The following is a 26,698-nucleotide window of genomic DNA, read 5'->3' as shown; positions in this document are numbered from 1 at the left end:
CTAGTGTTGCACACCTGTTTCCCATTATGGTATTATGTCCTTCCCTATTTAACCTGTTCGCCCCACTGTGTGTTGTGCGTGTTTGTTACTTGTTTCGAGTGACGTTTGTGAGCGGGTTTGCTCCTCCCTGTGTTGGAGGTTTTGCTTGGTTCTTTACTATACAGTAAAGTAGATTTTCATTTCATTCTGTGTCCTGCGCTTGACTCTGGCCTACCGCATTCCACAGACATTCATGACAACAACCAGCATTCTAATGTATTCCGTAATACATATTCAATTTTCCCTTTGAGTCAAGCAGGTCTTAGTCCCTATTTTTGTTGCGCTGATATTCCACCCTGGGTTCAGGAAAGGTTGCGAGGACTTCCAGGGTCATGGACTCAACATAATGGTGTTGGTTGCTAGATTAAAACACAGTTTTGATTTCCCAGGGGCTGGGCACATGTATCTATGTTCTAAAATGTTTTCTTTCATCCCTCAAGACATCAGGCTCTGTAACGTCCAAGCTAGTGTCTCTCTCTCTCTCTCTCTCTCTCTCTCTCTCTCTCTCTCTCTCTCTCTCTCTCTCTCTCTCTCTCTCTCTCTCTCTCTCTCTCTCTCTCTCTCTCTCTCTCTCTCTCTTTGAGTCCTCCTGTATAAATTAAGAATCATACCAAATACATCCATCCAAGGTGTCGTTAGTGATGTTTCAGGTAGCTTTTAAAAAAAGACAACGAGATGTGGCCTTTTATCTAATACCATCTGCTTTCCATACTCTACTCTACCCTACCATCCATCAGAAGCATCCCTTCCCCAAGGGTTTATAAGAGCAGGCAAACTCTGACTCCTTCTATTGTGAGCTGTACATACCCTTGTGTACAGACAGTCCGTATTCACACACACCTGAGAGTACTTAGCCTCTCCACCACACACATACAGTAAGAGACCCTGTGGTAAGAGGTGAAGCCAGAGGCAGGAGACTCACTGGAGAAACAAGCTGAAGACTTTGGTTCCTGACCACAATGCACTTGAGACAAGGGTAAGATAAACCTTCATGAAATTACTTTGGAAATTACTTTGTAATACTTGAATTAAATGTTTTGTATTGAATGTTACTTTAGTCTCGCTTTTTTGTGTATAGTTTATTTATTGTATTATATTTAATATGATGAATTTACACTGCTCTCTGGTTGTCACGCCCTGGCTCTGGGGACACTGTTATGTTGAGCCAGGGTGTGTAGATTTCTGTGTTGTAGGTCTAGTTGTTTCTTTTCTATTTTGCCAGTGTGGTTCTCAATCAGAGGCAACGAGTGTCAGCTGTGGCTGGTTGTCTCTGATTGGGAACCACATTTAAACAGGCTGTTTTCCCACAATAGTTGTGGGATCTTGTTCTAGTTGGTTTGTGTTAGACCGTTGACTGTCACGTTATCGTTTTGTTGTTTTGATCGTGTATCACCTATAATAAATATGTTCGCATTCAACGCTGCGCCTTGGTCCTCCTCTCTTACCGACGAACGTGACAGAAGATCCCACCAGAACGGGACCAAGCAGCGGGTCCAGGAGCCATCGCCAGGGAAAACCCTAGCGGATATCCAGCGCCTCCTCGACTGGGTCAAGCCGGGTGAGGAAGAGAGGGGCTTGACGTGGAAGCAGAAGGGCGAAAGGCTGGCGAGAAGTATGGAGACCTGGTCCACGGGTAGGAGTGAAGCCCATAACATTTTTAGGGGGGGGGGCTAACGCTGTGGACGACGGGCCAGCAGGAGACCGCGACAGAGCGGCCCAGCGGGTTGGCAGAGGAGGCCGCCAGGTTACGGGGGCCACTGGTCGAAGAGGGGATGGAAGGTGTAGAGGCACGGCGAAGGGTACTGGGGTGTGTTACCAGTCCGGTCCGGCCCGTTCCAGATCCCTGCGTAGGGCCAGTGGTGTGTGTCCCCAGTACGGTCCGGCCTGTTCCTGCTCCCCGCACCAGGCCAATGGTGCGAGTCTCCAGCCCGGCACGGCCTGTGCCTGTTCCCCACACCAAGCCAGTGGTGTGCGTCGTCAGCCCGGCACGGCCCGTGCCTGTTCCCCACACCAAGCCAGTGGTGCGCATCGCCAGCCCGGTTCGGCCCGCTCCTGCCCCCCACACCAAGCCAGTGGTGTGCGTCGTCAGCCCGGCACGGCCCGCTCCTGCTCCCCACACCAAGCCAGTGGTGTGCGTCATCAGCCCGGCACGGCCCGTGCCTGTTCCCCACACCATGCCAGTGGTGTGCGTCGTCAGCCCGGCACGGCCCGTGCCTGTTCCCCACACCAAGCCAGTGGTGTGCGTCGTCAGTCCGGCACCGGTCAGATGCTTCACGCCGGAGCTAGAGCAATCCGCTCCACCAATGTGCAGTCCAGCTCCGGCCAGCGGGGCCAGACCGGACCAGGGGTACTTTGGGGGGTTGGAGAGGGAGCGGGGATCAGGCCCGGAGCCGGATCCACCGCCTAGGCGGAGTGCCCACCCGGTCCCTCCCCTGTGGTATTTGGTTGGCGCGGTCGGAGTCCGCGCCTTTAGGGGGGGGTACTGTCACGCCCTGGCTCTGGGGACACTGTTATGTTGAGCCAGGGTGTGTAGATTTCTGTGTTGTAGGTCTAGTTGTTTCTTTTCTATGTTGCCAGTGTGGTTCTCAATCAGAGGCAACGAGTGTCAGCTGTGGCTGGTTGTCTCTGATTGGGAACCACATTTAAACAGGCTGTTTTCCCACAATAGTTGTGGGATCTTGTTCTAGTTGGTTTGTGTTAGACCGTTGACTGTCACGTTATCGTTTTGATCGTGTATCACCTATAATAAATATGTTCGCATTCAACGCTGCGCCTTGGTCCTCCTCTCTTACCGACGAACGTGACACTGGTGTCTTTGAGATTGCTTATGTTTTTAGGCAGAAGAAAAGTCACCAAAAAATTGAAGAAATAGAGTACGCCTAGTATAAATAATATTGACAGCAATTTAGCACTTATTTCGTAATACAGCACATTACTAGGTTACAATTCAAATGTATATAATGTATCACAGTGCATGTTGATTTCTGGAGTGTGTGATGTGAGTGTTAACGCAGTAACCCATTGATGTATAATTCAGTGAGAATATCTAGTGTACTGATAGCGTGTTTGCATTATATGCTAGACAATTGGTATATGAGAAGGTACTGAGTTTATCTAGTAAAGTAGGAGTTTAAAGTGTGTGACCTTCATTATTTCACTGAGTGTAAATGTGAAAGTAATATTAAAAGAGTGAGTCATCTCTCGTGAACAGACTGCGTAAGCACAAATGGTACCGTTGATCTGGCATGACACAACAGGATGCATGAGATGACGAGCAACGTTAGTTCTGGTGGGTTTTTCCGTCACTGGCTATTTGGACAAATCATGATTTCGCAGGTGTTAGCATCTTTCGAATTTCGGAAGAGGATGGGACTTTCGGCCCGTAACTTGCAAAGAGAGAGGGTGGAGCTCTTCGTTCTGGTTCCAATCCTCATTTTATCTCTTCTTTTAACACGTATGGACCCAGAACTTAATCAAGCATCTGACCAATTATACAAGACTTTAGTTCTGGGTTATCCGAGATTGAAAGAGTGAGTGAATATGAATGTACTGTATCACAAGAGAATAAAACACTAATATGTTTTCTTCCGATTGGCTGGCTGGTGTTGGTTGGTGGGCCAGTCGAGTGGATTTAAGGATGGCTGGTTTGGCTCCTCCCGCTGCCTCACGCCTCACCCTCCTGCTGCTGACCATAATGGCCATGACTCTGGTGACCTCCAGCTACCCTCAGCCATGCCTCCGACCCATACACAGGTAAGACTCACTCAGTGTCCCAATTACCTGTCCTTCCTCCCTGTAAGACAGAAGTAAGACAGAGAGTGAATCCTCATTCTTCCCGTCCCCTATCTTTCATCTTCTCCACGGATTGAGGACAGAACTTGTTTCTTCTGACATTTTGAAAAGGAGGCGAGGTGAGTCGGTTGAAAGAGGTCATGAGGAACAAGTAAACAATTTAGAAATTCACCCAGATAGTCCATCCTGTTTCTCCCCCTTTTCCCCAAAAGTGTGAGCTCCCTTCATCTTCATCTTGACTCCTGAACAGCTAATCATGGCTACCCGGACTATTTGCACTGCCCCCCCACCCCATCTTTTTACGCTGCTGCGTCTCTGTTAATTATTTATGCATAGTCACTTTAACTCTACCCACATGTACATATTACTTCAACTACCTCAACTAGCCGGTGCCCCCGCACATTGACTCTGCACCGGTACCCCCCTGTATATATAGCCTCCCTACTGTTATTTTATTTTACTTCTGCTCTTTTTTTCTCAACACTTTTTTTGTTGTTGTTTTATTTTACTTTTTTATTAAAAATAAATGCACTGTTGGTTAAGGGCTGTAAGTAAGCATTTCACTGTAATGTCTGCACCTGTTGTATTCGGCGCATGTGGCCAATAAAATTTGATCTGATTTTGATTTGATTTGATCTTTATCTACCCTTTTACTGTTGTAATTTGAGACTAAGACACCATGGTAGTGAGATCAATCTTTCTATGGTAGTGAGCACTATTGTTCCTGTAATTGTAGTGAGTTCTATCAATAGAAATGGTTCTATCGTTCCTAGTGAGATCCATTGTTCTTATATGGAAGAGTTCTATATATAGAAATGGTTCCTCGTGAGATCCATTGTTCCTATATTGGAAGTGAGTTCTATCATTCCTGTTCTTCTGTCTGCTTCCAGAGGCACCCCTCCAGGCGATTCAGGAGACTCCAACAAGAGGGAGGAGTGGGAGGTTCTCTGGCCCTCCATCTCGCTCCGTGATTGGAGCATTCAGATGATGTCAGCCCAAGACCTTGGTGCGGCCAAGAGCAAGGCAGAGCTCCTGGGGGAGCAGTGGCTCCCAATGGTGGGCCAGTCGCAGATGGATGAGGACATGGCCAATGGCTGGCTGGGTGACTGGGCTCTGCATGAGGAGAAGAGGAACATCGTGGTGGCAGATGATGCAGTGTTCAGGGAGAAGAGTAAGCTGTTAACCACCATTGAGAGACAGAAGTGGCTTATCTCCTATATGCAGAAACTTTTTGGTCGTCAACTCCCAGTAGTAAGATGACTGCTCTAAGCCTGTACATAAATAACGTACCCTGATTTCAACAAAACAATTCATAGCGTACCCTGATTTAAATAATTACGTTTTCTTTCCGAATTTAAAAGTCAATAAAGATATTTATCAGATCTTTATGTGATGTTTGATGAAGGATAAACTGTGAATGTGGAGCATCAATTGACACAGGATTTTTACATGCATTTGTTTACATGATTGTTTTGATCCAGTTCAATTGTTGATTGAACTAATAAATACATTGAGAGACTTCCATTGCGATGGTGCCATCGTTGTTCAGCTGTGGGTCTACCATGGGGCTGTTCATAATGAGGAAATCAAGCAAACGATTGATCATTGTATTAATATGGTTATTATTCCTCCATGGTTCCTATGTTCTTATGTTTAAAAATTTTTTTTTGGTCATATGGAAATTCACACATTTTTTTTAGCTGATGCACTTAACTGATGGTCTCTGCAGTCTGGTGGAAGGTGTAAGGCAGAGGTGTCAAACTCATTCCATGGAGGGCCTAGTGTCTGCGGGTTTTTGGTTTTTCCTTTCAATTAAGACCTAGACAACCAGGTTAGGGGAGTATCTTTACTAATTAGTGACCTTAATTCATCAATCAACTACAAGGGAGGAGTGAAAACCTGCAGACACTCTGCCCTCCGTGGAATGAGTTTGACACGTAATGTAATATACAGCAGGGTTAGGGTAAATTGAAAAGCAGTTTGTAATTTACTTCTCAAAGGGACCTGCGGCCAGAATTCAACCTGAGGCGGGTTGCAGGGTGCTTGATTTGAAGGTCAATTCCGAATGAGCCGACATCTGCGCGGGAACATTGACTTTAAAAGGTGCATTGTCGACAGGACTCTACAACGCGCTTCGCATTGAATCCCGGCCTGAATTGTGTGCACACATGTGTGTGTGTGTGTATGTGCGCGTGTGTGTGTGTGTGTATGTGTGTATGTGCACGTGCCTGCGTGCGTGTGTGCGTGCGTGTGTGTGTGTGCGTGTGTGTGCGCGTGCCTGCGTGTGTGTGTGTGTGTGTGTGTGTGTGTGTGTGTGTGTGTGCGTCTAGGGGAGCACAAACCCTTAGCTAAGAACTTGGACAGCAGATGATGATCTATTCCCCCAACATCCAAGTTATGATGTGTTAAAAATTGAATATTTTAATAAACTTATGATGAGAAAATAAATGGGTGCCGAAGCTAAATACACCAGCCTGACCCCATTACTTTTGGAGAGTGGACCATTAATTTGGTAATGCGGCAGACCTGTGATTTATGAGTTAATATCTCTCTCTCTCTCTCTCTCTCTCTCTCTCTAATGTTTATTATCATGTTTTACATGTGCTTATGACAATATAGGCAGACTTGTGGCTATAATAAGCAGAGAGCTGTCATTCAGCAACGATGAGCCCTGTATGTGTGTTTGTGTGTGTTTTTCTGTATGTGTGCGTGAGTGTGTGCCTGAGTGTGCGTGTGTGTGTGCGTTTATGTGTGTGTGCATTATAGATTTAAAAAAAAAGAGAAATGCCATGGCAGCCGCGGGGCAATTTAGATGTAGCCCAAAAACCTGCATCCCGCGACCAATACATTTTCACCCCTTCAAAATCGTTATCAAAGTAGCCCAGTTTCAGGAAAACTGCAGACATGGCAACCTTGGATGGGGCTTTCTTGCACTATAAGACTCCGAACCCCAAGACAAGTCTGTTGGAACCGGTCCAGAACTGCTCAAAGTCCCCCAAATAGGGGACTTAACATATAAGAGTTAAAGATTAAGGCTTGCCTCTTCATCTGTCCTGTTTGGATATCCGTTTTGTAGTCATCTGCAACAATGCTCATTGGTTATTTCTTGTCTAGGGTCCAAGGGGAAGTGGCCATAGAATCAGAATCAGCTAGAGACCCAGAGACCCGGCTAGCTCTCTGCTCTGCTGTGATAGATAAGTAGACCCAGGACAGCAGAGACTATTATTTATCACCGGACCCAGTGGTGCTACCTGGCAGACTCACCCAATCGGCAGACTCTAAATTGCTTTCTGCAAACCAATGATTCCCCTCCATTGATGCTGCTTCTCTATCCTACTATACGGTACCCTTTTTTTCTTATTGCTGTAATCTGTTCCCTCTCCTGGCCATGTTACTGTATCACCTCCCCTGGTCGTCTTTTTCATACTCCTGGGCCACAGCACCCAAATACTTATTTACAGGAACTAAGTAAGACTTCAGCATCTTATTGTGCATTTTGCATGGTACTGTATAGCCTGGGACATGGTACTGTATAGCCTGGGACATGGTACTGTATAGCCTGGGACATGGTACTGTATAGCCTGGGACATGGTACTGTATAGCCTGGGACATGGTACTGTATAGCCTGGGACATGGTACTGTATAGCCTGGGACAGTACTGTATAATCGTCTGTCCTCGGTCGCAACACTCACTACCGAGTTCCAAACTGCCCCTGGAAGCAACGTCAGCACAAGAACTGTTCGTCGTGGGCTTCATGAAATGGGTGTCCATGGTCGAGCAGCCGCACACAAGCCTAAGATCACCATGCGCAATGCCAAGCATCGGCTGGAGTGGTGTAAAGCTCGCCGCCATTGGACTCTGGAGCAGTGGAAACGCGTTCTCTGGAGTGATGAATCACGCTTCACCATCTGGCAGTCCGACGGACGAATCTGGGTTTGACGGATGCCGGGAAAACGCTACCTGCCCAAATGCGTAGTGCAAACTGTAAAGTTTGGTGGAACAGGAATAATGGTCTGGGGCTGTTTTTCATGGTTCGGGCTAGGCCCCTTAGTTCCAGTGAAGGGAAATCTTAATGCTACAGCATACATTACATTCTAGAAGATTTTGTGCTTCCAACTTTGTGGCAACAGTTTGGGGAAGGCCCTTTCCTGTTTCAGCATGACATTGCCCCCGTGCACAAAGCGAAGTCCATACAGAAATGGTTTGTCGAGATCAGTGTGGAACAACTTGACTGGCCTGCACAGAGCCCTAACCTCAAAGCCACTGAACACCTTTGGGATGAATTGGAACGTCGACTGCTAGCCAAGCCTAATCGCCCAACATCAGTGCCCGACCTCACTAATGCTCTTATGGCTGAATAGAAGCAAGTCCCCACAGCAATGTTCTAACATCTAGTGGAAAGCCTTCCCAGAAGCAGCAAAGGAGGAACCAACTCCATATTAATGCCCATGATTTTGTAATGAGATATTCGACGAGCACTTTTGGCCTTTTAGTATATTCTGTTTCCACCATAAAAAAAAAGTTAAGACATTGTGTATCTCTCAGCTAAACACATCTATGGTAATTTGAATGTTGTTTGAGAGCTTGGTCTTTCATGTTTTATACTAAATATTATGCATGCATGTTTCCTGCCAAAGAAAGAGCATATGGATTTTTCATTGTATATTTTTAAAGTAGAGTTTTATAAGGTATGTGTATCACACAAAAACAAGCACTCACCCCCCCCCCCCCCCCCCACCCACACACACACACACACACACACACAATGCTACATAAGCACACACAAACACACACACACAAACACACAATGCTACATAAGCACACATACTAAGACACATTGAGAAACTATAAGGGCTGTGGACCCTCTTTATTATTCCATTAGTGCTGAGCTCAGGGAAACACAGAGGTGTTTCATCTAGTGCCCATATTAGGACAGCCTCTGAGTCACAAGGAGTGGGTATAGTCAGGGCCCGTATTCACAAAGTATCTCAGAGTCAGAGTGCTGAACTAGGATCAGGTCATTCCTCTAATTCATTATGATTTATAAGGCAAAACTGATCCTAGATCAGAACTCCTACTCTGAGATGCTTGATACATACGGGCCCAGGTGTCTGACACCACCTTCTTGTGACTCTAAGGATGTCCTAATATGGACACCATACATATGGTCTGGTCTCGTACTTTAAAAGCCTCACAGTAGCATGGTAATTGGATCCCTTTCTGAGAGGCTTACACCTAATAAGCAGCTTTACCCATCCTCCATCCCTCCATTCCTCCCACCCACCACCCCCGACACACACTGCCCCTCTCCCCAGCCCTTTACCCATCCTCCATCCCTCCATTCCTCCCACCCACCACCCCCGACACACACTGCCCCTCTCCCCAGCCCTTTACCCATCCTCCATCCCTCCATTCCTCCCACCCACCACCCCCGACACACACTGCCGCTCTCCCAAGCCCTTTTCCTCCCACTCCCACCCTCCCTCCCATCTTTCTTTCTTTCTCTCTAACTCACTCCCTCTCTCTCTTCTTGCTTTCTCTTCCACCGTCCACCCCTCCCTCTCTTTGTTTCCCTCTAACCATCCTCACTCTGAAATTCCTCAAATGAATGCTGCTTCAATGACAGTGTATATATATATACACTGTATGTATGTATGTGTATATATATATATATATATATATATATATATATATATATATATATATATATATATATTTAAAATGACAAAGAGAATTACAGCATTACACCATCACTTAAAAACATTGTCTTGGAATTACAAAAAATCCCAGTGAGTCAAAAAGGACAAGGAGTTTACAGGAGACCTGGGTTCAAATACTACTGGAAATCTTTCAAAAACGTTTAATGTTTGCTCTAGCCTGCCTGGAGTGCCAGATGGGTGTGGTTTTCAGTATTGCCACTATTCAATTGGTTCCATTGTGCCAGGCAAGCTCAATCAAGTCCAGAAATAGTATTTGAAATTATTTTGAGTAGTATTTGCACAAAGGTCTGGTTAACTGGTAGACTATAAGCTCCTGTCAGCTGAGCTGGGCTTTGTATCTGAGGTCTCCAGTATGTGTCTGTCTGTCTGCTAGTCCACCATAGAGAAGTATAGAAACACACACAATAAAATAGAAAAACACATCAGTCTTTATCAGAATGATCTCATCAGTTCATCTGGTAGGCTGGCTGGCAAGGCGCTGGGCCGTTTTCCTGAGCTGGAGCGGCCTCAGTGAAACATGGTGTTTCTTTCTGCTTCTGCCACCCCATAGGACGGGAACAGTCTTGGTTGGGGTCATACTGAGCTCTGAGAAGTCTAGTCCAGTCTAGCTGTGCCCAGGGTCAGACACGTGCCACCATTTTCACACTACTGAGCCAAGCTAAGCCAAGCTGTACTGCACTGGTAGTTGCTGGAAAGCACAGTGTGAAAGAAAAATACCAAAGACATCACAGCATGGATCCGCTCGGCATTACAGTGTGAAAAGGATCTAACTATCCATGGGCGAGGGTCATGTGTCTATGACCTCGGTCGGTGAGAGTTCATCGGGGAGGCTAGTGGTGGCATTGGGTAAGGTCTGGTTGTGCCCGTGGCTGTGACCCACAGAGTTCCCTTGCTGCAGCTCTAATGCTATACCTGCCATGCTAGGGTCCTGTGGAGGGAACTCCTTCACCTGCCTCCTGTACTCCAGAAACGTACAGGCCTTCGTGGCTATGGCCACCACGTTCTTCCCTATGAAAATTGTGGAAACCCTACTATCCTGGAACAGCACCATGTTGACCCCGCGGATCAAGATAGTCACTATGTTTATAGTAACGAGACTAAGAACAGGGTACAGCATCATCTTCTGAGGCGAGACGTGTTCCCCCTGGACACTGATCTCAGAGAGGGAGACGCAGGGCAGGATAAGGAGGAGGATGTAGCAGTAGAAGAACATCAGTCCCTCGGCCCAGATGGGCAGGCCCGTCCGCTGGGGCTCCCACAGGTTGGCCTGGATGTCCAGAACATCCAGCAAGTCCAGGGCCACCCAGAACAGCCTCCCCCGCATGTCCTCCTTCTTCCGGAAGGTTCTCACGTACTCCATGCTGTCCAGAGCCACAAGGACCAGGTACAGCCCCGGGACGCACACAGAGAGGAGTAAGGTTAGAGCCTTCCGGGCCACTGTCTCCAGGCTCTTCCTGTCCGCCTTGTAGTTCTAGAAGATATAAGACATTCTTTGTTGTTAATTGTCAGAGAGATATTGAAATGTGTCTTTTTCAGGATCTCTGTCAGTATCCAGCCCTGTCAAGTCCCGACATTAAACTATGAGATCAGGTTGCAGCATCCCCTCCCCGCCCCCCAGCCAATACACACACATACACACCCCACGGTTAGCCACAGTGCAGCGTCCCTGGAGCAGTTTAGGGGCGAAGTATCCTGCTCAAGGGTACAACGAAAGGAGATGGTATCTGGGATACTGATGCCAGCAACACTCCGGTTGCCGGCTGTAATGGCAATATTTAAGATGAATAAAGTTAATATTCAGTTTAGAGTGTTTAATGCAATGTTTAGCATATTTCTATATCTTCCCTTTCTGTACTACACATGATTTCCAGCGTTCTGTTTGTAACACTCGGGTTGATGGTCACTAGACTAGATGTTATGGATTAAACTAATATCTGCTGATAGTGATTGACGCCAGACTGGAGGTACAAGGACTGAGGACACTGATAATCATTTTATTATGTGAAACACTGTGTGATTCTTTTGCAGCTGACAGTCAATGTCTTTTGTTTGGACTTCCAGAAGCCTCTCTGGCTGGTGTTTAAGGTACACTTGGTGCTGTCTGATTAGGATATTAAGGGTCTCCAAGAGGCCAGTTAGAAATGTTCTATGCATCTGTTCTGGAGGTGTCTCCCTGAATTCTTGTAATTAAACCGTATTGATTTTGAATGACTTCATCAATGACTGCTCTCCTTTTTGTTCACCTGGAAAGTCCTATTACACCGGCCCACTCCCCACCAGATTTTCCCCGGTAGGCACTGGTATTGGAACTCATGACCCTCTGGTTTCTGGCCCAGCCTTCTCCCTACCTGGAAGACGAAGTAGAGCTTGATCTCCAGGACAAAGATATAGAGGAACCAGAGGATCATGGCGTAGCCACGGCGGGCGGTCTTCACCTCAGCCCCGACCCAAACCGCCACGTAGCGCAGCACGATGAGGAAACAGATGTCTCCCACCAGCACGATGATGCACACCCCGATCTACAAATACACATCATACTTCATTTACCTAACATTAAAATCGCAAAACAGTTTCTACAGTAAAACAATACATTGAAATAAATAAAAAGCAAACAATTGAAAGGCAATGAAAGAGATGAAAAAAAAAAAAAAAGGATGTCAAAACAGTAAAATCACTGATTAAAAGGCCAACTTTAAATAATTTTGTAATTCAAAGCTACAGTCTACGAATGGTACATCTATTTTCGGACTTTTAAATGAATGATGTATAGTTTTATTCTTTTTTGAATCACAGACTACAGCTTAATATAATTTTTTTTAAGGCCTCTTACCTTCCTGGGCCCCTGGTTCTGCTCTACCAGGTAGGCATCCATAAAGGCCATGCTGGTCATGATCACCATGGTGGTCAGGCACACATGGCGCTTGTCTGGCTGCGGCAACACCATGGTGGGTAATGGGGGTTGTAGTTTTACAGAGCTGAACTTCCTGTTGTAGTCCTCCAAAACAAAAGTTGCAGTTTACAGTTTTCTCAGTCAGTTATTTTAGGGGCAAAAGTCAAGTGTACCTGATCAATCCCAACTAAATTAACAGATACATTCAGATTTTTTTACATTGTTGAAAAAAATGCACTTAGGATAATTGCATTGATATATTATGGTCTGTTTAAGCCATGCAGACTGGTGCATCCCCTATCTCAGCGCAGTTCCATTGAGTCTGCTGTGCTACTGCTGACATCAAGGTCTCACTACACAACTCCATAACCTGGGAATCCCCTCAGTAATACAATGAACATAGCAGTTGGGCTTTATTGCTCCATAGGAAAATGACAAATCCACGTATCTTCAGTTGTAGACTTTCTAGTGGCCGAGTCCTCACGGAAGGACCACGTCTATTGGTGTCAGCTGATCATGTGAGTCAGCATCAGTTAGCAGCATTTTCCTGAGGAAAATGTGTGTGCTTGCTTCAATTGTCCAAAGGTATCACTGTGTCTTCACTGTGGGGCTTCTAAAGAGAATCTACTGATGAGACAGGCCTCGGAGAGAGAGAGATGCGTAGTTCCTGTGATGAGTCCTGTACAAGTCCAGAGTAACTGTTTCTCCTCTGTCAGTCTGTAGAGTCTGGGGAGAGAGAACAGAATAAGTGGTTAGTTTAGCCCAATCTGTGTTCTAGTTGTATGCTGCGTCTAATCTCCTGTGATTACACACTGTTACAGCAGGGGGCAGTAGTATGACTTGGATTCATGTTATAAAGGTAACCACATACAGAAGACGATGGATACACACCTATGTGTGTATAACACACACACACACACACACACACAATATATATATATATCCTGTGAAATTTAAGTATGGTTCTGGTTCAAGGACAAACTGAAGAGAGAGGTGTACAGTATACCTTGCAGAGAGACGACTTCTCTAGAGAGAAAGAGACAAGTATACCCTGCATAGAGATGACTTCTCTAGAGAGAAAGAGACAAATAAACCCTGCAGAGAGACGACTTCTCTAGAGAGAAAGAGACAAATATACCCTGCAGAGAGATGACTTCTCTAGAGAGAAAGAGACAAGTATACCCTGCAGAGAGATGACTTCTCTAGAGAGAAAGAGACAAGTATACCCTGCAGAGAGATGACTTCTCTAGAGAGAAAGAGACAAGTATACCCTGCAGAGAGATGACTTCTCTAGAGAGAAAGAGACAAATATACCCTGCAGAGAGACGACTTCTCTAGAGAGAAAGAGACAAATATACCCTGCATAGAGACCAAATTTTACCCCACTATATACCTTCGTGTGACTGTCCTTGTCTATCAGTGTACCAGTGTTTTGTTACTTGTCATGTTTTGTGTTTTTTGTGGACCCCAGGAAAAAGATCTACTGTCTCTGCAAAAGCTAATGGGGATCCAAATAAACAAATAAACTCTTTCCGCATAAAACAGTCAAATCATTGCAATATTATTGCATACAACTTACCGCAGTTCAATAAGAGGGCTCTCAATTTCAACCACTCACCGCACATTTACTTCATAATATGGTTTAATCAAGCCACACGTCAACAAAACTTTTCCCTCGTCAGCTCGTTTCTGCCCCCAAATATCACAAAAAATCCCAGACACTGTTTATCTCCCAATACAGCTAATGCCATAAATAGAATAACTAGAATGGAAATCAAGTCCATTCTAGGGATTCTATTTCTATGTCTAACACTCACCAGGCAGTGCCTAGACCAGAGCTGCTGCTGGCTTCCATAGCAACCGCAGGCTTCTATTGAGGAAGTGTAATAATAAGGGATGATGAGCCTAAAGCAGCGGGGAGCCAGGGCCTTCTGGGAACAGAGAGATTATCACCACGAACCACTGAGACTAGGAGGTGTGTGGAGGGAAGCGGAGAGGAGAGAAGAGCTATGTGTGTTAGAGAGAAGGACAGGAGGGGAGGAGTGTGGGGGTTTTGTGTGTGGGAGAGGAGAGGAGGAGAGGCAGAGGGGAGGAGAGGAGGAGAGGAGAGGAGGAGAAGGGCTAGACTGTGTGCTGTAGGGGAGAGGAGGAGAGGTCAGGGGCTATGCGGTTTGCAGAGAGGAGAGGAGCAGAGGAAGGAGAGGACCATCCTCAGTGAATTTCAGAAAAATTTAATAGCGAAACATTAACAAAGTTTTCCTTTTTAGATAAAACTATACTAAATACAGTGGGGAGAACAAGTATTTGATACACTGCCAATTTTGCAGGTTTTCCTACTTACAAAGCATGTAGAAGTCTGTAATTTTTATCCTAGGTATACTTCAACTGTGAGAGACGGAATCTAAAACAAAAATCCAGAAAATCACATTGTATGATTTTTAAGTAATTAATTTGCATTTTATTGCATGACATAAGTATTTGATCACCTACCAACCAGTAAGAATTCCGTCTCTCACAGACCTGTTAGTTTTTCTTTAAGAAGCCCTCCTGTTCTCCACTCATGACCTGTATTAACTGCACCTGTTTGAACTCGTTACCTGTATAAAAGACACCTGTCCACACACTCAATCAAACAGACTCCAACCTCTCCACAATGGCCAAGACCAGAGAGCTGTGTAAGGACATCAGGGATAAAATCGTAGACCTGCACAAGGCTGGGATGGGCTACAGGACAATAGGCAAGCAGCTTGGTGAGAAGGCAACAACTGTTGGCGCAATTATTAGAAAATTGAAGAAGTTCAAGATGACCGTCAATCACCCTCGGTCTGGGGCTCCATGCAAGATCTCACCTCGTGGGGCATCAATGATCATGAGGAAGGTGAGGGATCAGCCCAGAACTACACGGCTGGACCTGGTCAATGACCTGAAGAGAGCTGGGACCACAGTCTCAAAGAAAACCATTAGTAACACACTACGCCGTCATGGATTAAAATCCTGCAGCGTAAGTAGGAAAACCTGCAAAATCGGCAGTGTATCAAATACTTGTTCTCCCCACAGTATATTAACCAAATAATTGATTAAAACACACTGTTTTGCAATGAAGGTCCACAGTAGCCTCAACAGCACTGTCTGTGTAGCACCATGGTGTAGCTGGAGGACAGCTAGTTTCCGTTTTCCTCTGGGTACATTGACTTCAATACAAAACCTAGGAGGCTCTTGGTTCTCACCCCCTTCCATAGACATACACAGTAATTATGACAACTTCCAGAGGACGTCCTCCAACCTATCAGAGCTCTTGCAGCATGAACTGACATGTTGTCCACTCAATCAAAGGATCAGAGAATGAATCTAGTACTGAAAGCATAAGCTACAGTGAGCTAGCATTGAGTGCATAAAATGTGGTGAGTAGTTGACTCAAAGAGAGAGAAAGACAATAGTTGAACAGTTTTGAACAAATTAATTTATTCAAAAATGAAGTAGAAGCAAGAGAGAGAGTGAGAGAGAAATAGCTATATTTCATTGTATTTATTTCACTTTCACTTTTACTTACTTAGTTAGCGAATGCAGCCAGCTACACTAAAATGGCCAAAAGTATGTGGACACCTACTCATATCCCTGTCCAATGGGAAATGGAAAATGTGTTCAATTACCCTAATTTTGTAATCGATTCGGACACCCTTGATGGACTAATCAATGAACGTATCTGACCACAGGGTGTATATCCTGGAGACCATGGGGAAGCACAGCTCCAGCACTGAGATGCTGCAGGAAATCAGGCAGATGATGACCCAGCTGAAGAGTTACCTTATCCAGAGCACTGAGCTACAGAACCTACTGGAGCCTAATGTCTACACAGAGGACAAACTAGGTGAGATACAGTCTAACATGTTAGAGGCTAGATACAGTAACATAGTCTAGCAGTTGTAATCAAAGAGTTACTGCAGTTGGTAGAGCATGGCGCTTGCAATGGCAGGATTTTGGGTTCGATTCCCCGGGGCCTGTGTAATTCTCCTTGATATACTCAACATTCATCTGTCAACACACAGCGTTAGACACACCATTCTCGAGACTCCTTACACACTCAAACACTGAGTTCCTCTTGCTCCTTATTTTGAGACCCACCCCCCCTCCAAAAAAAGTAACATTTTATTTGTCTGATACAGTTTCTACCTGGCCGTGGCTATATTCATAATTTAATAATAATAATAATAATATATTCCATTTAGCAGACGCTTTTATCCAAAGCGACTTACAGTCATGTGTGCATACACATTAACACTGTCTTTCACATGAATGCTTCAGTTCTCACTAATCTTCAAATTAACATGCCCACCATATTCAGTGTCCAACAGGACATTTGGCAAACAGGATGTTCCCCTTATTTACTGTCAAATAGGAGACAGTTGTATATCACAGTCTTCTCTCTGTGCGTGGGAAATTAGACTTTCTAGTGACACCTGTGAAATTACAACAGGGACAGACAACATGGTTGTTAGTGAGGGTTGCTACTGTTGACATTTGATGGCTTAATTGGGTTTAATATACAACTTATTTTGCCTCCAGTGTGAATGCTGAGTGTTAGGTTTTCTTACACAGTGTACATATAAATGCAGTATATATGCAATGAGGATAATATTCATACTGAATTAATTAGCTGACATACATTACATGACCAAAAGTATGTGGACAGCTGCTCGTCGAACATCTCATTCCAAAATCATGGGCATTAATATGGAGTTGGTCCCCCCTTTGCTGATATAACAGCCTCTACTCTTCTAGGAATTATTTCCACTAGATGTTGGAACATTGCTGCGGGGACTTGCTTCCATTCAGCCACAAAAGCGTTAGTGAGGTCGTGCACTGATGTTGGGCGATTAGGCCTGGCTCGCAGTCGGCGTTCCAATTCATCCCAAAGGTGAGGTCAGGGTTCTGTGCAGGCCAGTCAAGTTCTTCCACACTGATCTCGGCAAACCATTTCTGTATGGACCTCGCTTTGTGCACGAGGGCATTGTCATGCTGAAACAGGAAAGGGCCTTCCCCAAACTGTTGCCACAAAGTTGGAAGCGCAGAATCTTCTAGAATGTCATTGTATGCTGTAGCATTAAGTTGTCCCTTCACTGGATCTCAGGGGCCTAGCCCGAACCATGAAAACAGCCCCAGACCATTATTCCTCCTCCACCAAACTTTACAGTTGGCACTATGCATTCGGGCAGGTAGCGTTCTCCTGGCAACCACCAAACCCAGATTTCGTCCTTCGGACTACCAGATGGAGAAACGTGATTCATCACTCCAGAGAACGTGTTTCCACTTTCCAGAGTCCAATGGCGGCAAGCTTCACACCACTCCAGCCAACGCTTGGCATTGCGCATGGTGATCTTAGGCTTGTGTGCGGCTGCTTGGCCATGGAAACCCGTTTCATGACGCTCCCTACGAACAGTTATTGTGCTGACATTGCTTCCAGAGGCAGTTTGGAACTCGGTAGTGAGTGTTGCAACCGAGGACAGACGATTTTTACGCGCTACGTGCTTCAGCACTCGGCAGTCCTATTCTGTTAGATTGTGTGGCCTACCACTTCATGACAGCACTTACAGTTAACCGGGGCAGCTCAAGCAGGGCAGAAATGTGCATGGCTGTGTGCTCGATTTTATACACCTGTCAGCAACAGGTGTGGCTGAAATAGCCGAATCCACTAATTTGAAGGGGTATCCACATAGTTTTGTATATATAGTGTAGGCCAGGGTTCTTCAATTCCGGTCCTGGAGGGCCGAAACACCTCTGTTTTTCACCCTCTCCTTCTAATCAGGGGCTAATTCAGACCTGGGACACCAGGTGAGTGCAATTAACTACCAGGTAGAAATAAAAAACAGAAGTGTTTCGGCCCTCCAGGACCAGAATTGAAGAACCCTGGTGTAGGCGGATGCGTTGGATTGAAACACAGCCCATGCAAAAAACACTCTAGCTTAAAGGAAAACTCCACCCAAAAACTATATTTTGGTATTTGTTTCATTTGTCCATTGTTGACATAGTCCCAAATGTTTTGCTTGTCAGCGATCAAGTTTTCAAGAAATGTTACTTTGAAAATACAGAAATCCTCCCCGTATGATGCATTTTGCATCATATGATGCTGCTTAAACTGACAGATTTTGATGGGGATTGTTTTATTATGTTACTCAGATTGACGCACAGGTGCCATATACTGGCCATATACCACACCCCCTCGGGCCTTATTGCTTTAATATACAACTTATTTAGCCTCCAACGTGAATGCTGAATGTCAGGTTTTCTTACAAAGTGTACATATAAATACCGTATATATTCAAGTGAGGATAATATTCATACTGAATTAATAACCATTTGGTTATCTTTTGTCCATAAAGAACTATAACTGCAGGCAAAAATACATGTGTCAGATGGCGTCGAATAGACAGGGAATCTAAGATAAAGTCAAATCAATACATATTTAGCCCTGTGTAAGGACGCAGAGTGCCATAGACATAGACCGCTCCAAGGGAGACCATTGATTTCTAACCAGCGTGATGTGTGTCATTCCTCTCCAGAGGTGATCATCCACCAAAAATACATTCATTAATAATTTTTTTAACAGCTTCCAGATTTGCTCAGCGAGTATAACCAGCACCAATGAGGAACCACATTCTAGTTTCCTACTTTGCATTGCACTGAAGACTAAATGTAGCTGCCTGCAACAAGCTCTCTTCTCAAATAGAAATGGTGGCCACTGTTTTGTCATGTTGTTCTCCAGAGGTGATTATTGAGGCTGCCCTGTGTAAGGCTATGCTGAAGCCTCTGCAGGAGGCTGTGTATTCAGGCCTGAAAAACATCCACGCCAGGGACGGCTGTCTGAAGAGACTGAGGGAGAACCAGAGTGTCGTCCTGGGTACCACCACCACAGAACTGGGGATCACCACCAGCATCCCAGAGACCCCTGTCATGGAGAAGGTAGACAGTTATGGGCTGCATCTGAAATGACACCTTAATGGCACTAATGTAGGGATTTACTGTTGACCAGGGCATTCACTTTTATATGGCTCCTGACTTTATATTCTGTTTTTGTCTTGTACAGTGGGGGTTTTGTCTGCCGCTGTATGACATGAATTTCCCCTCAGGGATTAACAAAGTACATCTATCCATCTGTTCGTCCATCCGTCCATCCATCTATTTTAGATCCAGCTGAAGTTGATGACCCTCCACCAGGAGTACTCCCCTCAGAAGAAGATTGATCTGCTCCTTAAGACCTGCAAGATCATCTATGAATCCATGTCTATAGGCTGTCCAGGTGAGGTGCTGTCTTTGTTTCTGGGTAGATTTTGGTGGTTGAATTATGATTAACTTTGTCATGTTGTTTGTTAGTGTAAGAGTAGTCTCATGATGCCATCCTCCCAAGTCTCTTTTTAATTATTACTCGACTATCTGCAAACGAAAGTCAGGGCTAGTGTACAAGTGCAGATTGACATTGATAATGATTGATCATTACTGCCGGACGACACCAGTGTCTACAAATACCTGACTGAGAGTGGAGATTGAAGTTGAGGATGATTGATCAGTACTGCCTCACAAATACCTGATTGACAAATACCTGATTGTCAGGTGAACTGACTAAGATGGTGGTTGATGTGTTCAGCAGGGAGGGCCCATGGTGCAGATGACTTCCTCCCGGTGCTGATGTACGTCCTGGCCAGGAGCAACATGGCCTTCCTGCTACTGGATGTAGAGTATATGATGGAGCTGATGGACCCTGCACTGCAGCTAGGAGAGGGTAGGGACAAACTAAATTCCATACACACGCGCACACACACACACGTACACACACACATACGAACACACACATAACAGCACTGACGCACACATAGTACCACTGTTAGATGCAGTGTATGTGCCTACTAATGATGACTATCTTGTGTGTGTCACCAGGCTCCTACTACCTGACGACTATGTATGGAGCGTTGGAGCACATAAAGAACTATGACAAGCAGGTTGTGACACGGCAGCTCAGTCTGGAGATCCAGGACTCTATCCACCGCTGGGAGAAGAGACGCACCCTGAACAAAGCCAGCGTGTCACGTTCATCTGTACAGGTCAGTACATGTCAGGACCACCAGGGTAGCACACACAGAGGGTTAGGGTTAGGGATAAGGCTAGGGTTAGGATTAGGGTTAGGGTTAGGGATAAGGCTAGGGTTAGGGTTAGGGTTAGGGTTAGGGTTAGGATTAGGGTTAGGGTTAGGGTTAGGGTTAGGGTTAGGGTTAGGGTTAGGGATAAGGCTAGGGTTAGGATTAGGGTTAGGGTTAGGGATAAGGCTAGGGTTAGGGTTAGGGTTAGGGTTAGGGTTAGGGTTAGGGTTAGGATTAGGGTTAGGGTTAGGGATAAGGATAAGGATAAGGCTAGGGTTAGGATTAGGATTAGGGTTAGGGTTAGGATTAGGATTAGGGTTAGGGTTAGGGTTAGGGATAAGGCTAGGGTTAGGGTTAGGATTAGGGTTAGGGATAAGGCTAGGGTTAGGATTAGGGTTAGGATTAGGGATAAGGCTAGGGTTAGGATTAGGGTTAGGATTAGGGATAAGGCTAGGGTTAGGATTAGGGTTAGGGTTAGGGATAAGGCTAGGGTTAGGATTAGGGTTAGGATTAGGGATAAGGGTTAGGATTAGGGTTAGGGTTAGGGATAAGGGTTAGGATTAGGGTTAGGATTAGGGTTAGGATTAGGGATAAGGCTAGGGTTAGGATTAGGGTTAGGGTTAGGGTTAGGATTAGGGTTAGGGTTAGGATTAGGGTTAGGGTTAGGGTTAGGGTTAGGGATAAGGCTAGGGTTAGGGTTAGGTTTAGGGTTAGGGTTAGGGATAAGGGTTAGGGTTAGGGATAAGGGTTAGGATTAGGGTTAGGGTTAGGGATAAGGCTAGGTTTAGGATTAGGGTTAGGGTTAGGGATAAGGCTAGGGTTAGGATTAGGGATAAAGCTAGGGTTAGGGTTAGGGTTAGGCTGGGAAAAGAGACCCCCTAAACTAGGCCCGGTAGTCCAGTTGGTCTTTACAAGTCAGGCTTGACGCAGAGTAATAGAATAGAAAATGTCACTGCAGTATTTTGACATTTGATCATTATGACTATATCAGTATTCTTTGAAATTGTATTGTCATTATGTTGACAATAAAACAAATTGTCATATGATATTTCATGTCATTCCTCTTTCTGCGCTGTCCCGTTGCAGGACTTCATCAACGTGTCGTTCCTGGAGGTGGGGTGTAACACTAAGACGCTGGGGGTCCACCCCAACACCACAGCCCAGGACCTGTGTTCCCAGTGTGCTGTCAAGTTTGAGGTGGCAGAGCCAGAGTCCTACAGGTACAATCTCCTGCCATTGTGCCCTTGACCAAGGCACTTAACCCCTTCAAAACTGCTCTCTCCATCCAGGGGCGTTGCTCCGTGGCTGACCCTGAGCATATCAATATGTGTATGCTGACCCTAACTCACAAAATGAAGTATTTATTCCATTCTATTCTATTCTGTTATATTCTATTCCATTCTAACCTATTATCTTCTGTTCTATTCTGTTCTATTCTATTCCGTTCTATTCTGCTCTGTTCTATTCTGTTCTGGTCTATTCTGCTCTGTTCTATTCTGCTTTGTTCTATTCTGTTCGGTTCTATTCTGTTCTGTTCTATTCTGCTCTGTTCTGTTCTATTCTGTTCTATTCTATTCTATTCTGCTCTGTTCTATTCTGCTCTGTTCTATTCTGTTCGGTTCTATTCTGTTCTGTTCTATTCTGCTCTGTTCTATTCTGTTCTGTTCTATTCTGTTCTATTCTATTCTGTTCTGGTCTGTTCTATTCTGTTCTGTTCTGTTCTATCTGTTCTGTTATATCTGTTCTGTTCTATTCTGTTCTGTTATATTCTATTCTGTTATGTTCTGTTCTGCTCTGTTCTATTCTGTTCTGTTCTATTCTGTTCTGTTCTATTCTGTTCTATTCTATTCTGTTCTGTTCTGTTCTGCTCTGTTCTGTTCTGCTCTGTTCTATTCTGTTCTGTTCTATTCTGTTATGTTCTGTTCTGTTCTATTCTGCTCTGTTCTATTCTGTTCTGTTCTATTCTGTTCTATTCTATTCTGTTCTGTTCTGTTCTGTTCTATTCTGTTCTGTTCTATTCTGTTCTATTCTATTCTGCTCTGTTCTGTTCTGTTCTATCTGTTCTGTTCTATATGTTCTATTCTATTCTGTTCTGTTCTATCTGTTCTATTCTATTCTGTTCTATTCTGTTCTATTCTGTTCTATTCTGTTCTGTTCTATTCTATTCTGTTCTATCTGTTCTGTTCTATTCTATTCTGTTCTATTCTGTTCTATTCTATTCTGTTCTATTCTATTTTACAGCCTGAGTGTGCTGGTGGAGGGCCACCATCAGCTTCTGGCCCCTGAGGAGTTCCCCCTCACTATCAAGTCCAGTCTTCACCACAGTGAGCCCCACAAGGAGTACTACTTTGTCTACCGGCCTGGAAGGACAGAGTCAGAAGGACAGGAGGCAGAAGGACAGGACGCAGAAGGACAGGAGGCAGAAGGACAGGACGCAGAAGGACAGGACGCAGAAGGACAGGACGCAGAAGGACAGGACGCAGAAGGACAGGAGGCAGAAGGACAGGATGCAGAAGGACAGGAGGCAGAAGGACAGGAGGCAGAAGGACAGGAGGCAGAAGGACAGGACGCAGAAGGACAGGAGGCAGAAGGACAGGAGGCAGAAGGACAGGAGGCAGAAGGACAGGAGGCAGAAGGACAGGACGCAGAAGGACAGGAGGCAGAAGGACAGGAGGCAGAAGGACAGGAGGCAGAAGGACAGGAGGCAGAAGGACAGGAGGCGGAGAGCGAGGAGCCTGCTCCCGCAGCCGAGCCAGAGCCTGAGGAGGAGGAGAGTCTGATGGAGATATGATGACATCAGTGTGCGGGTGCATGGGTGTGTGCGTGCGTACATGCGTGTGTGCGTGTGTGCATGCGTACGTGGGACTCAAAGGATCAAGGAGCTGCTCAAGTGAATACAATGGCTTCCGGCTCAATCATTATTGCCATTTTAAATGAAACATTAGTTTTTGCCTTATACACAACCATATACACAATGTTTAGGTCTGCCATTGACAACATGTGGAGACATTCTGAAAGAAGAGAACCACCACCATCACCTCACCTTGATCTTCAGGTCTAAATATCAAATCACACAACAGGAGACTCCAGTTGACTTTAGCTTCTATACAGATGTGCACCTTGATCTTCAGGTCTAAATATCAAATCACACAACAGGAGACTCCAGTTGACTTTAACTTCTATACAGATGTGCACCTTGATATTCAGGTCTAAATATCAAATCACACAACAGGAGACTCCAGTTGACTTTAACTTCTATACAGATGTGCACCTTGATCTTCAGGTCTAAATATCAAATCACACAACAGGAGACTCCAGTTGACTTTAGCTTCTATACAGATGTGCACCTTGATCTTCAGGTCTAAATATCAAATCACACAACAGGAGACTCAAGTTGACATTAGCTTCTATACAGATGTGCTCTATCTTAATTTGATCCATTTCTCACAGCAGGACAATAATCCTGCAGCAACAGGAAATGTGAATTATTATGTGGGTTATAATTAATGGACATTTTTGTAGGGTTGACACATTTTTCGTTAGGGCAAATCAAGTCTAGCATTTCAAAGTGGAAATTACAAACTTTAGAAGCCTTTGAAAAAGGCTGCGCAGGAAAACTCTCTGCGACAACAGAGCGATCAAATTAAGACAGTACATCTGTATGACTTCTATTGTAACTCATATTGCTCAGTGAAGAAGACCCACCACCATCAACTCATGTAGGACTGGTTCATACTTCAGACGTTAAATATCACACAGGGGATCCACTCAAGTTCACTTCAGCTTCTATATTACTTCTATGGTAACTCATCTAGCTCTGTGAGTCTGCCTTCCTCTCTCTGCAAAGTTGACCAAAGCTACAGAGATAAAGAGGATATCGTCCTCCTCTAGTTTGAAAGGGCACAATAGGCTGTATAATTAAACTGTAAGGGATCAGGACAAGGAGTCTCTGCTTGTATCCCAAATGGAACCCTATTCCCTATGTAGTGCACTACTTTTGACCAGGGCCCATAGGGCTCTGGTCAAAAGTAATGCACTATGTAGGGAATAGGGTGTTATTTGGGACGCAATCCATGTATCCTGTCCGGACGGTGTTTGTTTTCATATTTAACAGATTATTTGCTTCTGCCACAGTTCAGACTGACAATCAGCTGTTCATTGGTTTTGCTAATTGAATTTAGCATGACAGTATCCTTGCCAATAATTATCTCACTAGGTTTATATGCTCAAGAACGACTCTGCTACTCCCTGTACTGTACATCCATATTTGCTGTGCTGGTTTGTATACTCTTGTAGCTGTGCTGTGGCCACATTACATTGGTGTCCTGGAAGAACCTTTCAAGTCTCATTCTGGAGGGGATCTGCTACAATGCCATTCATTAAGTTCAAATACAAGTCTACCAGGCACTGATGGTGTACAGCCTTATTATACTGTAATTAATAAAACTGTCATAATGACCTTATATAGCATTATGGCTTTGATTGTTGTTTTTTCACATTGATAAGTGAATTGTTTTGTTTTTAAAAGGTGAAAGGTGAAATGGTTTTATGTGGAAATATTAAGAGATGAAACGCACAAAGAATCATTTCAGAAATTCCAATATTTCCTATTTTCAGTATTTGGGAGTAGATATATTTCCTTTCTTAGATAAAACCATTGCCAAAAACTTTAGCAGAACGCTAAAATCTATTCAATCTGACCTCAGTAGATGGAATAATATCCCAGTTGCTTTAACCGGCAGAATATCTATTGTCAAAATGAATATATTGCCATGGCTGAATTTCTGTACTTCAATGCTTCCCATGGCTCCCCCTTCTGGATATTGGGATACAATTCACAGTGAGGTTTCGAAATGAATAGTATATGGCAAGGTATGGCAAAATTAACAAACTTGCAAAGAGGACCCAACTTTAAATTGTATTTCCAGGCACTAGCGTTTTGCCCCATCCTAAATTGGTTTAGACATGATTCTTCCTCCCCCTGGCAGTGTACAGAAATACATGCAGCGTCTCCTATTGCCCTGGAAGAGGGGGTCTTCACTGATATATCTCCTAAACCAGGGTTCATCAACTAGATTCAGCTGCGGGCAGATTTTTTTCTTGCGCGATGGTCGGGGGCTGGAACATAATTAAAAATAATTTGTAGACTGCAAATTGAACGCAAGAAGTCCAAACATATATAATATTTGACTAAAACATAATCATTTCAAACCTTACTTACATATGTATTAGTGCTGAGCGATTAACTGAAATGTTGGTTATTTTTCAGCTTTTGAACAACATCGGTTGAATTATTTGAATTCCATTTTGTACGTTTTTTTAAACACCTTCTTCGCCCCCTTTGAGGATAACACAGTGCCACCGACGCGGCCCAGACAGCATCCCTGGCCGTGTCCTCAGAGCATGCGCAGACCAGCTGGCTGGTGTGTTTACGGACATATTCAATCTCTCCTATCCTAGTCTGCTGTCCCCACATGCTTCAAGATGGCCACCATTGTCCCTGCACCCAATAAAGCAAAAGTTAGCCCCGTTCTGCTCGACACAATGACACTGTGTTAGCCCTGTTCTGCTCGACACAATGGCAGTCTGGTAGCCCTGTTCTGCTCGACAGAATGACACTCTGTTAGCCCTGTTCTACTTGACACAATGACACTCTGTTAGCCCTGTTCTGCTTGACACAATGACACTCTGTTAGCCCTGTTCTGCTCGACAAAATTCCACTCTGTTAGCCCTGTTCTGCTCGACACAATGACAGTCTGGTAGCCCTGTTCTGCTCGACATAATGCCACTCTGTTTGCCCTTGTTCTACTTGACACAATGACACTCTGTTAGCCCTGTTTTGCTTGACACAATGACATTCTGTTAGCCCTGTTCTGCTCGACACAATTACACTTTGTTAGCCCCGTTCTGCTCGACACAATGACAGTCTGGTAGCCCTGTTCTGCTCGACAGAATGACACTCTGTTAGCCTTGTTCTGCTCGACAGAATGACACTCTGTTAGCCCTGTTCTGCTTGACACAATGCCAATCTGTTAGCCCTGTTCTGCTTGACACAATGCCACTATGTTAGCCCTGTTCTGCTCGACACAATGACACTCTGTTAGCCCTGTTCTGCTCGACACAATGA

The 26,698-nt window shown here is 44.8% G+C and overlaps 2 protein-coding genes and 1 pseudogene across 3 annotated transcripts; 2 read left to right on the top strand and 1 right to left on the bottom strand.

Annotated features, from left to right (window-relative positions):
- Positions 1–3,676: 3,676 nt before the first annotated feature.
- On the top strand, positions 3,677–5,083 carry LOC311116907 (tuberoinfundibular peptide of 39 residues-like; annotated as a pseudogene). Its single transcript has 2 exons — positions 3,677–3,792; positions 4,722–5,083. The product of its transcript is annotated as a tuberoinfundibular peptide of 39 residues-like (transcript).
- Positions 5,084–10,339: 5,256 nt separating this feature from the next.
- On the bottom strand, positions 10,340–12,496 carry LOC311116908 (transmembrane protein 121-like; the record flags this gene model as incomplete). The annotated part of the gene is made up of 3 exons (XM_084191931.1): positions 10,340–11,023; positions 11,901–12,071; positions 12,383–12,496. 3 exons carry the CDS (start codon positions 12,494–12,496, stop codon positions 10,340–10,342), a joined length of 969 nt encoding a protein of 322 aa, XP_084048057.1.
- A 3,662-nt stretch (positions 12,497–16,158) lies between these two features.
- LOC311116910 (ras and Rab interactor 3-like) lies at positions 16,159–25,041 on the top strand. Its single transcript, XM_084191932.1, has 7 exons — positions 16,159–16,310; positions 19,203–19,399; positions 19,625–19,736; positions 20,082–20,216; positions 20,372–20,535; positions 21,658–21,791; positions 22,813–25,041. Exons 1-7 carry the CDS (start codon positions 16,175–16,177, stop codon positions 23,360–23,362), a joined length of 1,428 nt encoding a protein of 475 aa, XP_084048058.1. The 5' UTR covers positions 16,159–16,174; the 3' UTR covers positions 23,363–25,041.
- Positions 25,042–26,698: the final 1,657 nt, after the last annotated feature.

Source organism: Coregonus lavaretus (assembly GCF_964263955.1).
Source record: "Coregonus lavaretus genome assembly, contig: HAP1_SCAFFOLD_2356, whole genome shotgun sequence".
Classification (NCBI taxonomy): domain Eukaryota; kingdom Metazoa; phylum Chordata; class Actinopteri; order Salmoniformes; family Salmonidae; genus Coregonus; species Coregonus lavaretus.
Note: the sequence above shows the minus strand (reverse complement) of the source record. Positions and strands in the feature narration are given on the sequence as shown.

Excerpts from the sequence above, each read along its gene's own strand:
- LOC311116910 (XM_084191932.1), top strand. The coding sequence starts at position 16,175 with ATGGGGAAGCACAGCTCCAGCACTGAGATGCTGCAGGAAATCAGGCAG. Across the intron at positions 19,737-20,081 it reads CATGTCTATAGGCTGTCCAG|CAGGGAGGGCCCATGGTGCA; the intron begins GTGAGGTGCTGT and ends TGATGTGTTCAG. Across the intron at positions 21,792-22,812 it reads GCAGAGCCAGAGTCCTACAG|CCTGAGTGTGCTGGTGGAGG; the intron begins GTACAATCTCCT and ends TCTATTTTACAG.